Below are 12,434 nucleotides of genomic sequence, written 5' to 3'. Positions count from 1 at the left end.
TAGCAAATTACCTGGATTTGCAAAGAGAAAACTTCAATTATTGCATAAAATGAGCTAGATATTTGAAAAGATTACAGGAACCAGCCACTGTTATACTTGAAGTACTATTCTGATGCTTAGAGTCAAAGATTTTTCATCAAGAAAAATATAAACATTTAGATGAAAAAGGAATAGACAAGTCGCATTTGTATGGATATTGGAATCAAGAAGAAAATACTAATGCAATAATATCTTTTCATGTGATTGTGATCATTCATATTTGAGCCTATTTGGTCACAAGACATGCTATTTACATTCAGACAACCTTAAGGAATGAACGCATTCTCTGGTTAGAAGCCCCAGAATCCAGCAATAAATTCTGTTGGAGCCTAAGCAGAAAACATTGAATTGATTTCAACAAATAAACTCAAGATTGCACTGCCAGCATATTTGGCTGGGATGAAGTCATCCCAGTTTAACTGGGATACACTCAACCAATTCAAAATGGGTTGATCTTGACCAATGAAATATAAATCCAAGAGGGGTACCTTGGATTTATATTTCATCAGTTGAGATCAACCAAGTTTAAATTGGTTGTGTTCATCCCAGTTTAACTTGGATAACCTTAGCCCAGCTAATTATGCTGGCAGTGTTGATGATGAGAATGAAGTGAATTGCTGACTTGGAGATTGCCTCGGCCAGCTTTTGTGTCCGCCTTGGCTCTGTTACTCCTAATTTCACTTCCATCTGTCAGCACAATGAAGTAATGAAACCTCTTGTCAATTCTGATTGTATATATTGTTTCCAAAAAAAAAAACAGGTGTTTGCAATGATTGATCCCAAACTTACCTGTAGACATAGCACAGAACCTTGGAATTTTGATGAGTGAAGGTGATGAAATCAAAATCATATATCATTATTCTCTTCAGATTCAGCAGTATTGTATTGATTTAAAAAATTGGTTCCACCAGTTAGTTTGAGCACTTTGTTGCATATCTGAAATGAGGCATAATTGTGGTAAGTCTTTTATGAATTTTACGTTTTAAGAATACAAATGCAAACATGGAGCTTACCTTGCCATTCTGAAGCTCAGTTGCCAGGCCTTTATTTTTGCTTGTTGCAGCAGACTAACCAGGACCCCAAAGATAAAGAGAAATGTGATCAGCAACTACGCTTCAAAACTATTTTTCTGGGTTTTGTCAAGGCCTACAGCTATTGCATTGTTAAAGTCAGTTTCAGCAGCAACAGCCGTCTTGGTCATCCGATTACAATTGTCCAATTCAACTCTATTGACTTGGGCAATGAATGTAGGGTTTGGTCTGATCAGGGTCTTTTGATTGAAGCCAAATTTATCCGACTTGAAACTTTTTGCAGCCAACTTTCCGCAACTTCCAGCAATCCCACCTGCCCCATCTGAGATCTATCATCACGTATAGCGTTAAAGGCGAATGCACAGGTTAGCCATAAACAAATCGTCTGAGAGGAGGGTTGGGTTAGAGTAACAATGTAAGGCATTTTTATATGCCTAAAGATGTCAGTGGAATGGGAAAGAATCATGCTGTGGTAAAAGAAGTACCTGTACCTGAAATGTACTGAAAGGCGGATCACGAGGAAGGGTTGCCCTTTTAGTGAAGCTATGGTTCTTCGCATCGCTTGAGCTGACGTTTTTAATGCTCCTGGGATTCACCGATTGGCTGAACCAGAAAAAAGAAGCCAAGAGTGGTATTGAAAGCAGCATCATCCACAGACAGAATGAAAGTCGGAAATGATGAGCGTAATTTGCCTTACAATCAGAGTGATTGAACAATGATATCAAAAGTAGTGAGAGCGTTCCTTCAAGGATGCTGATTATGTTGGTGATGACAATAACACTTTTCACGTAAGAAATCTATGACCATGGTGAGAGATATACATCAGCATACTTTCCCAGCCAAATTGGCTGGCACAATGGGATAAACTTTATTTCAATCTTGCTGATGTTTAGCTTACGTGAAGAGTGCTAATGTGGCAATCGCAAGTCCATGGAGCATGCACACCAGGAAAAGTTTCATGTCAGCTGGGGGCAGGTGACATGAAGGAACAATGCTTGAAACTGTGGTGCTATTCTGGCACAACTTTTGTGCCATGCCGCCCATTCTGCTGTATGCATTTACAGCTGGGTAGACTGCATGCTGCGCAAGACTCATTCAGCTCCTGATCTTCCTACATACATAGCTGAACTTCACAGCTCAGGACTATCAAATGTTGAGGAACATACCCAGGAACACATATTTACCCCCTCAGTCTCAGGCCTGAGAGCGTCCACCATCATCTCCAACGGACTTGCTAAAGGGGGACTCGCAACCCTAATTTAGCAAGTCGGGCCAGTTTTTGGGGTCCAACGGACTTGCTACCTGATTCGCCAAATGCCTTCCGAGTCCCCTCAACTCGCCAACTTCCACTTGTGGCAATTCTGCTCCAACCCAACACTCGGCCCTCTTGGGGAGCACCTCACACACCACGCACACTACACCGCGCGCCACATACATCGCCTAGTACTGACCGGTCATCAATACCCATGACCCATTGATAGGATGACCAGTCATCAATACTAATGACCGGTCATCCTATCAATTACCGGTCATCAATACTAATGACCGGTTATTGATACCCATGACCAGTCATTGATACTAATGATCTGTCATCCTAGCAATGACCGGTCATTGGTAATTGATACCAATGACTGGTCATTGATAGGATGACCGGTCATCCATATTAATCAATGGTCATTGGTAGGATGACCGGTCATCAATACTAATGACCGGTAATCGGAACTAATGACCAATCATCAAGACTAATGACCGGTCATTGAAACTAGTGAGCTCAATTGGCACTTTCAAATGTGACCCCCCACTTCAAAGGTTGTCCAAAGGGAAACCTCTTTTGTGCGTCTGGGGTGTACTGGATGGCCGGTTGTTCCTGGCCACCAGGCAGAGGAGGCCCACTTGGATGGCCATGTGTACTCGCATTCTGACCTAGACGCGGCAGGACGGCCTTCTGGCAGGGCAGGTGTGCTGTGCATGCTTGCCGCCCGTGCTTAGCGGTTACAATGGAGCTTGCGGCGGGAGCCGTCCTGTTCCTACTCACAGGTTTGGCGCTATACTGCGGCGCCAAGGGGAATCCCAAGAACCCAGGAGGCGAACTCCAAGACTTCTGTGTGGGGGTTGGGGGGAATGTGTGGTCCCCAGTCCGCTAGGGATTCCCCTCCTCACGGCATTGCATCGGCTTGAGGTCCCCTGAGAGGGATCCCAAGGGCCAAGAGGTGTCCGTAAGGGAGGAGAGGTTAGCCAAGCGGATCCTCTTGGCCCTTGCACTGTGCAAGGACCAAGGCGTCAGACTACACGCATGCGTGTGAGTCTGGCAATCCCAGGAGACCCTAATTTCAGACACAGAGGTTGCGTTTGGGAGGAGAGTTAAAAGGGCGAGTCCGCCTCAAGGTCCCTGTGTCTTTGCAAGCATGAGTACTAGCCATTGAGTGGAGGGAAGGCCCATCTGGATGACCAGAGAAGGGGACTGCACAGCTCATTCATGGATGTACATATACATATACATACATGTTCTGAGCAGAATATGGCCTGAGTCAATGAGCCGTGCTAACGTGAGTACATACTATCGGAATGAGCAGTACCAGTGGTGGGCCATTTTTCAGAGTGGAGTTGGAATGGAGACTGAACTGGAGATGCCTTCACATCACCTGCCCCCAGTTGACATGAAAATTTTCCTGGTGATGGTAGGCTTAAATGCTAACTTAACACAAGACCCTCTTTGGAGGGCCTGGTGCAGCCTGGCTGGCGCGGAGCGCCCCTTGCAAAGCAAGCCTCCAAAGGAGGGACTTGCGCCGTATACCCCCCTACCCGCCCTACTCTTTTTGGCATTTGGCAGGGCATTATTTTATAAGAAACACTATCAAATTTGATCCACTCAACCTTTTTTTTTCTTGTTCAGTGTGCCATGACTGCCTGCTTCTTCTCTACAAGCACGCCTAAAATCAAGTGTCCCACTCACTTCAAAATAGGTCTTTTACCTTGTTTTCCATGGGCAATACATCCGCAGGCTGATTATGTAATGTAAAGCCACCAGTCAGAGTACAGGGAGTGGTGCCATCAAACCTGAGCACTTTGAAAGTCTTATTATGACAGTAAAAAATGGTGAGAAGGTCCAAAAATAATGCTACATATCCTACAAGATGCAGGAGAAGAAAGGGGTCATTTGGCTCAGCGGAACCTTCATGCTATTCCTCAAAACTGAGGAGGTACAAGCAATAGGGGGGTTCACAATTGAAATTTACAAAACTTTGGGACACATTTTAAGGTGTTTATGAACATTTTTAAAAAAAATTGATAATTTGCACTGACTGATCAGTATCACCTGCTGCTGTGCATTTTCCCAAAATTTTAAAATTTTGTTCACAAGGGCCTTAAATTTGGCTCCAAAGTTTAGTAAAATTCAATTGTGAACCCCCCTAATAGAATGGAAAACAGCAAAAAAACAAGAAAGAGTAGGGCAAGCACTGGCGCATAGTGTATAAGTTCCTTCGGAGAGTCCCTGCGGGACGGCGTCCCCCCTCCACAAAGAGAGGGTCTTAGTTAAGTTAGGCTTAAATGCGAGTCGTCTCAGTTTGCCGGTACAAGTGCTAGAAAGATTTCGGTATCATAGGCTATCATAGGAACAATGCGAAATGTTAAGTTACTCTGCTTGACTCCCCAACTATTCTACCAAGAATAGTTAAAGCTTGCTCGTTCTAGCGACTCAAAATGAAATTTCATCTTTGAGAAGCAGATGCCCGAGTACTTTGACTGCCGATCTCGCAAAACAAATGTGTTTGTGACTACAGGGTCCTTAGTAAATGAATCACTGAGGTACTGCCACCTGGTAAGTCTGTCATGGAAGCATAGCCGTCATCATTGGTGCCATAGACATTACTTCTCCTGTGTCCGATTCGAGTATGGAGACCGGTCTGCACCGGTGTCAGTTTCAATATTACCATTATCCAAAGATCCCTTCCACGGTGGCTTCAGTCAGAGCCCAAATATTATCACCAATCCAAACGGGCCAAAAGGAGAGCGTAGAGTAGAGGCCAATGGAAAATTGACCTTCCATGGCTGATATGTCCCCTCCACGGATGGTCAGCCATTCAGGTCTGCGAAGGTACTCAGATAGATTAATCGGCGTTCCAACTACAAGGACCAGTGGCTTTTATTTCATGATTACGAAAAACAAGTATATATGTATAAAGAATCTTGAATGAGAGAAACAAATTGGATCTATGACTGATGAGAAAACAAAATAAAAGTGAGATTTTGGGATGATGAACATGGGAAGAGAAGTAAGGAAGAAGGGGAGTTAGGATTCGATCAAGTCGTGTTCGACGTGCGACGCGTATTCGAAGACGCCAGCAGTCGACATATATCCGTCGACTCCGAGGCCGATAGTCGCGTTACTTTCCGGCCCGAAGCTGCTCAACAACAGGCCCATCTCTTTGGTGCTTTGGATCAACGACGGGACCCGCAACTAAACAAACAAAACAAAATCCCAGCCAAAATAAATAAATAAGGAACAGTTAGATGAAAAAGGAGGGGTATATTTTTTATATTTTTGGGGCTGGGATGAAGGGAAGGGTAGCGGACCAATAGTGTAGCATTGAGTCTCACTCCGAGCAAGTTATTGGCTTTAGCCACTTTTGCGGCCTCGAGAATACTCCCCCTCCGGCGATCCAGCTCGTGATCCCCACGCCCTGTAGCAGTACTTGTTTCTGTTGTCGGAGTGGAGAGGGTAACGAGCTGTCCGGCGGCCTCGTTCCATCCCGACACCCCGCAATCCGAAGCGAAAAAGACCGCATCTGTGGGAAAGCGGAAGCACAGGAAGGAGCAAGAGGGGAGGTAGAGTGAGGATCTCTTCGAAAGGTTTCTCTGAAGAGGACTTGGATGGATGGTTCGCTTACAATTCGGTTGTTTCCAATTCAATGCGGTACACACCAAAGGTTCAAAGGAAGATAAAACAAGCCGACGTCGATGGCGTCTGTGCGAATTGTTCTGGGGGGTCGATTTGGTGGTGGAGTCGTAAATGGTTTTGAGGATAGCATCGACAAAAGTGTTGAGGTCTAACGAGCCATGTTGGCTGAGCCCAGGGTCGGCGATCTCGAGGTCGAGCCCCAAGCTGATCGGGAGTCGGTCCAAGACGGATTCCAAGGTGACCATGCTATTCTTGAGGAAGTTGTGCCAATGGTCCGCCGATTGATCGTCGGGAGCCAACGAGCAACTCTCAAACGTCCGTGAAAGATCGCTGGCAAGCTTCATGAATTGGACACTTGTTACATTGTACATCGGGATTTCGAAGCCATAGACGTTGAGAGTGGTGCCGGAATAGACGACGGGGACGCCATCCCGAGTGACTTGCACGGATACCTGGACATACTTTCCAGAAAGAGACGATGCCGTTACAAAAGCGTTTGAGGCGAGGTTGATGGAAGGAGTTCCAAAGGGCGATCCCATTGGCGAGTCGGCTTGGATGGTTGAAGCCGAGAAGTTGGTCATGGCTTTCCAGTACGTTTCAACCCGCCCTCCAAATGATAATTGAACATCTCGAAACGGCCTGATCACATTCAATTCAAATGCCACCTCGCCGATCACCTTGAGGTACTTATCTAACAGTGGTAATACGCAGGGTTTCTGATTGCAGGGCCCTTCGAAGTTGGAGGGCAGACCAACGGCCTTGCCCATGATCTTCGTTCCAAAGGTGGGGAACAGCTCGAATTCCAGCGCAAAGTGATCAACGCTATCCGTGTGGAAAGAGAATGATTCACGCTCATAGTCGAGCGGTAAAATCGTACTGTGGACCGCCGATGCCACATCTGAACGGTTGCTGATGACCAGCTTGAGCGATGTGAGCTCAGGTTGTCCGTATAACTGGATCGCTTTGCGTGTCGACCGGGCCGTGTTCGGATGTCCTAGGAAGAGCTGCACCAACGCTTTTTTGTCCAAGTAATTATGGCCGTATATTCTGAATGGGATGATTGGCGGTGGAAGGGAAAGATCAGGAATCAAATCCACATCGGTGTCGGCCAGCTCTATCCCTGTAGACGAGCCCGTCATCAAGCTGCCGGATTTCGCTACATCAGAAGGAAACGCTCCATTAGGAACAGAAGGAGCGCGTTGAGTGGAAGTGGTCATTTCGCTATCTTGTTTTGCCACGCCGTTCAACCGCATCGATCGCTGTTTAGCAAGTAATAAGTTGACACAGCCAATGTGCCCTTGCCAAGCAGCGTAATGGATCGGACATTTGCGGCTTTCGTCCAACACCTGGCAATCACAGTCTGACGCAATCAGCGCCTCGACGCATTCGGTATGGCCTTCACTTGCCGCATGGAACAGTGGGGTCCATTGAGAGAATGTGTCCCGCTCATCCATGTTTGCGCCCGCATCCGCCAGAAGTCGTAGCAATGCCGCATGCCCTTCACGCGCCGCGAGGTGCTGAGGCCACATCCCCTCCTGATTGGCAAGGACCTGACTGCCACGTTTGAGCATCAGCAAAGCGATGTCCTCGTGGCCATGCTGACATGCTAGTGAGAGAGGAAGCAGACCAGCATGCCTGGCAGGCTCCAAGGAGATACCCGAATCGAGCAGGATTCGTACGCAATCTACTCGCCCCTTCGTGACTGAGTATATCAATGGTGTATAGCCGTCGTGATCAACACAGTATGGATCTGCGTTGTAGCTCAGTAGTAGTTGACATGCCTGGGCAAAGCCGCTCATGGCTGCATAATGCAAGGGCTGTCGACCGTAAACATCGGGAGCTGAGACCGAGACCTTGTGTTCGATGGCTTGGCGGATCAATCGAGTGCGACCAGCGCTGGCAGCCTCGTGCAAACAAGATCGACCACTAATGTCATCCACGAATGAGAAATCGAGCCGGGATGATGGGATCAAGTCGTTTTCAACCATGGCGGTTGAAGGGGTAAGGATGGCCATCCGACTGCTGCCAATCTGAGCGCTATGGCTGTTGGGACCGGCTTGTGTCTGTGGTTCTTCGACGCTGAGAGCGGCTTTCCAAAGGATTCGGCCCAGCCTGCTCCGGACCGACGTTGTCTGTTCGAGAGGGGAGCTGGGAAGAGGTAAGAGATGGAGTAGCTCGGCAACCTGCTCCCGATTGTCAGCCTTGACGGCTTGGATCAGATTGGTTTCCAGCTCTTCAAATTCGATGATGTCGATCTCGACAGCGGTTTGGAGGGTTGTTGTTCGCTGTGAGGCGGGATGGTCAAGTACAACTCGTTGTTGCTGTTGCTTCCAAGCGGTTGAGATTTGATCAGCACTAGGATCGGAGGCATGCGAGCGGGGCTGGCGATCGTCGGAGTCGACGAGAAGCTCCTCCAATTCGAGGATGTTTGCGGCCACTGCATCGTTCAATTCGGCAATGCATTCACGGTTGAAGACCGGTTGAACCTCGACTTGGCGGGACAGATATAGCTCCTTGGTACTCGATTTCGAGCGCTTGTCCCACTTCTTCAAAATCTTTCGAAAGCCGGTCTGATTGATGTCGACGAAGGCTTGGAGCTTGCGGAGATGTTCCTCAAAATGTCGAAATCCTTCGTAGAGAGTTGCAAAACTTGAGTTATCCTTAGTCAATTTGCGAGTGCGGCTGCATTGGACCACCTTGCGCTTGTCGATCAGTGTTCTCAGGCGGACCTTGAGATCAGATTCTTTTTGCAAGTAAAATTGATTGATCTGCCGCGAATCCGGGGAGGTATCTAAGATGAGAAATACTATTATGTAGGCTGTAGAGGTGGGTGAGGGATTCTGACCTTTTCAAGTTCTCGCTCCAGCTTGAAAAAGAAAGCAGCCTTGTGCAGTTTGAGATTGCTCTCCGGACTTGCAGTTTGGCCATTGTAGGACTCGGGGAGTAGCTGGAGCTGTTGGTCTGCTTCTGAGTGTTGAAGGGGGTCTGCAGGACTTGGAGAGGCGATGGCGGGGGAGATGCCAGCAGCCAGGAGGGCAGCATCTGCGGGTCGTCCTTGGGCCAGAGAATTGATGATCTGTCGGAGAATATCTTGGGGTTGAGGCGCGTCCACCCCGACACAATTCAAGAGTGGAGACCGAGAGAAAGAAGGAGGGGGAGGGAGAAAGAAAGGGGGCGTGGCGTAGAGCGGTCAATCGCACCTTTTTGAGGCCCTTGTAGTCCAGATAGTACGCGGTCCAGCTGGGAATCTGCTGAGCTTGAAGCTGCTTTCCGAACTGCCATACAAGTCGAGAGTCAGCTGGTCATCAAGCCATCGATGGCTTGCAGACATTCAAAACGGCGGGGAAATGAAGGGAACAAGTGGGATGGGCTGCGAACCTTCATGACCTATTCTAACCTTGTCGCTTTCTTCCTGGATCACCCACAACACAGACGATGGAGAGCAGCTTAGCAGGGGTTAGAGCAGACAGGAAAAAAGAAATAACTTACTAGTTGCGACAATCGCCGTTCAAGGTACTCGAAACGAAACGCAGCCTGGGTTTATCGTCGGAGTTGGAGGTGGGGCATGGTTTGAGTGGGATTGTGGGCGTTTCAGTGTGGACATAGCCAATACAGCATAATATTTTTTTAGGTTGTCACAGCAGTGAATGTTTCCCAGCAGCTGTCATCCAGAAAAGCAACATGAGGCCCAAACAATTTAAGAAGGGCCCAGCACTGTGTAACTCAACCTCAAGCAGACTTAACCAGCAAATCATCCACCCTTTCCCCAAAAGAGGACAGGTATAGTACGCCGGCCAACTTGTAATCAATTTCCTCTCACGTTGAAGATCTTCAAAACAACCTCTCGACTATTTATCTTAAGTTTGTTCATTTTCTTGTAATAATCAAAGAGAAGCACACATTCAAGTCAAGAAACAAACCTCAATAATATATCAATGTCAAAAAAAAAAAAAGAAAATTTGTAATTATGTGAAGATTTGCGAAAAGGAACAAAACAAGTAGAGTTCTATTTAAGATATATATATCTACGGATGCTTTTTTTGAAAAGAACAAAAGAAAAGAAGTGAGATAAAGTATCTAATACATCAACCAAATCGTCCCATACATACAAACATTACGCATCATGATGATGGCCATGATGGATATGAACACGATGCATTCATTTTGTTTCGTCTTCATCAAAAAAAGGAGAGAGAGAAAGAGGAGAGAAGAGTAAAGGAGAGAGAAGGAATTGCTTATGTATGACCGAGAGAAAGGATTCATTTAAATAAACGGACTTACTTTGCGCACTGCGGAAAACTCTTCGCGCACTGTGGGGGTTGTCTTCTCGACGTCCCGCCCCCAGTGCGCGCTTTTGCCACGGCTCTTCGCGCACTGTGCATTCCCCCAAAAAAACGGCTTGCATTTCTTGAGATATTTTCTGATTAATCAATAGAATGACTTTTTATGATCCCCCTAAAAAATAATCAAGTCATTTAGGGGTCTCCTTGAGCCTAGAGAAAATTGACATGAAAAAATCATATTTTAACGCGGCAGGGAACTGTAATATCGCTTCCTGTGCCCCAGTAGCCCCAAAAATTTCACAGTATCATGGTAAATGTGCAAATTCATGACCTGATAATTTTCAGAATTTTCACCAGCTTTCCTGTAGCCCAAATAGGTATTGCGTTTATTATTTTGCGTATATGTATAAGCTTTTTGTTACACACACCAAAGGCACAAAATTTTGAGAGCACAGAGAGATATGCTTCAAATTAATTCCCTGAAATTCCTAGCAATAGTGTGTCATTATAAAATGAGATATAAGGGGTGCGCAGCAGGCTTAGTGGGAAAATTACTGCTAACTTTATAGCTTTTTTGTTTCACACCCAAACAGTCCCAAAATTTCAGAAATGTTTTCATTGTGGATATTCTCCGCGCCATAAATTTCTTGGCAATATTGTGTCATGATAACATGAGATATAAGGGGTGCGCGGCGGGCTTAGTAGGAAAATGGCTGCTACATGTATAGATTTTTTGTTACACACTGAAACAGTCTGAAATTTTCAGGAATGTTTCAATTTTGCATATTCTCCGCGCCATAAAGCTCTTAGCAATAGTGTGTCATTAAAACATGAGATAAGTTAGCAGTAATTTTCCAACTAAGCCCGCCGCACTACATCTCATGTTATCATGACACACTATTGCCAAGAAATTTATGGCGCGGAGAATATCCACAATGCAAAAATTTCCAAAATTTTGGGACTGTTTGGGTGTGTAACAAAAAAGCTATACAGTTAGCAGTAATTTTCCTACTAAGCCTGCCGCGCACCCCTTATATCTCTGGGAAAAATTCTGAAAATTATCAGGTCATGAATTTGCACATGTTCCATGATACTGTGAAATTTTTGGGGCTACTGGGGCACAGGAAGCGATATTACAGGTCCCTGCCGCGTTAAAATATGATTTTTTCATGTCAATTTTCTCTAGGCTCAAGGAGACCCCTAAATGACTTGATTATTTTTTAGGGGGATCATAAAAAGTCATTCTATTGATTAATCAGAAAATATCTCAAGAAATGCAAGCCGTTTTTTTGGGGGAATGCACAGTGCGCGAAGAGCCGTGGCGAAAGCGCGCACTGGGGGCGGGACGTCGAGAAGACAACCCCCACAGTGCGCAAAGTAAGTCCGTAAATAAAACAACAAAAAATGAAAAGCACAGAAGGATTGGGGTGGTCTCTATTGGTGTAAATCTAAAAGAAAATTCAAAGTGTGCTTTGGCACACTCCTATAACCAAGAAAGGGTAGTTTTGCTACGCTTAACGCGTAGATAACTGATATCTGGGGAATGTGGAGATGTTATTGGCTTGCCGGTTGACTACTGGGGTTAACGGTGTCGGAAGAGAATACTCGTCAAGGCCGGTTATGGGTGTATGATAAAGATTTTTAGAACGATTCGAGCTGCTCTAGCAAGAGGCTCATAACCTGTTGGAGGTAGAGCTCAAAGAATCAATGATTTCATTACATACATATGGAATTACTCTAAATAGTATCTACAGGAGTATGTGACAGGCCACGTGGTCAAGGTCACTGTACATGTCATCTACATGTACCAACAAGGCTGAGCTCCTTTTTGCAGGCACATCAGTGGTATTGAGTGGCTGCAACTTGTTGGATGTCCCCCCGGTGGAGGCCTCTTCTTTTGTGGTATACCCCTTTGTCAGCTGCGAGGAGGTAACTAAAGTGCTAAGTAGACTGGCAAAGAAGAAGGCCTCAGGGCCTGATTGCATTCCCAATGAAATCCTCTCCATATGCGCGGCAGAGCTGGCTGACACTCTTGCTACCCTTTTCAACAGATGCATACGCAAGGACCAGTTTCCTGCTGCCTGGCGCATTGCCACCACAGTCATTATCAAGAAGTTTGCAAAACCGTATTACACCAACCCAGGGGCGTACTGGCCAATAGCCCTGCTCAACACAATCAGC

The 12,434-nt window shown here is 46.2% G+C and overlaps 2 protein-coding genes across 2 annotated transcripts; both read right to left on the bottom strand.

The window, feature by feature from the left end:
- Positions 1-885: 885 nt before the first annotated feature.
- PtA15_17A378 (uncharacterized protein) lies at positions 886-1,240 on the bottom strand (the record flags this gene model as incomplete). The annotated part of the gene is made up of 3 exons (XM_053164488.1): positions 886-975; positions 1,053-1,106; positions 1,190-1,240. 3 exons carry the CDS (start codon positions 1,238-1,240, stop codon positions 886-888), a joined length of 195 nt encoding a protein of 64 aa, XP_053028451.1.
- Positions 1,241-5,361: 4,121 nt separating this feature from the next.
- On the bottom strand, positions 5,362-9,354 carry PtA15_17A377 (uncharacterized protein; the record flags this gene model as incomplete). Its single annotated transcript, XM_053164487.1, has 6 exons — positions 5,362-5,529; positions 5,646-5,857; positions 5,960-8,738; positions 8,816-9,046; positions 9,171-9,245; positions 9,349-9,354. 6 exons carry the CDS (start codon positions 9,352-9,354, stop codon positions 5,362-5,364), a joined length of 3,471 nt encoding a protein of 1,156 aa, XP_053028450.1.
- Positions 9,355-12,434: the final 3,080 nt, after the last annotated feature.

Source organism: Puccinia triticina, chromosome 17A (assembly GCF_026914185.1).
Source record: "Puccinia triticina chromosome 17A, complete sequence".
Classification (NCBI taxonomy): domain Eukaryota; kingdom Fungi; phylum Basidiomycota; class Pucciniomycetes; order Pucciniales; family Pucciniaceae; genus Puccinia; species Puccinia triticina.
Note: the sequence above shows the minus strand (reverse complement) of the source record. Positions and strands in the feature narration are given on the sequence as shown.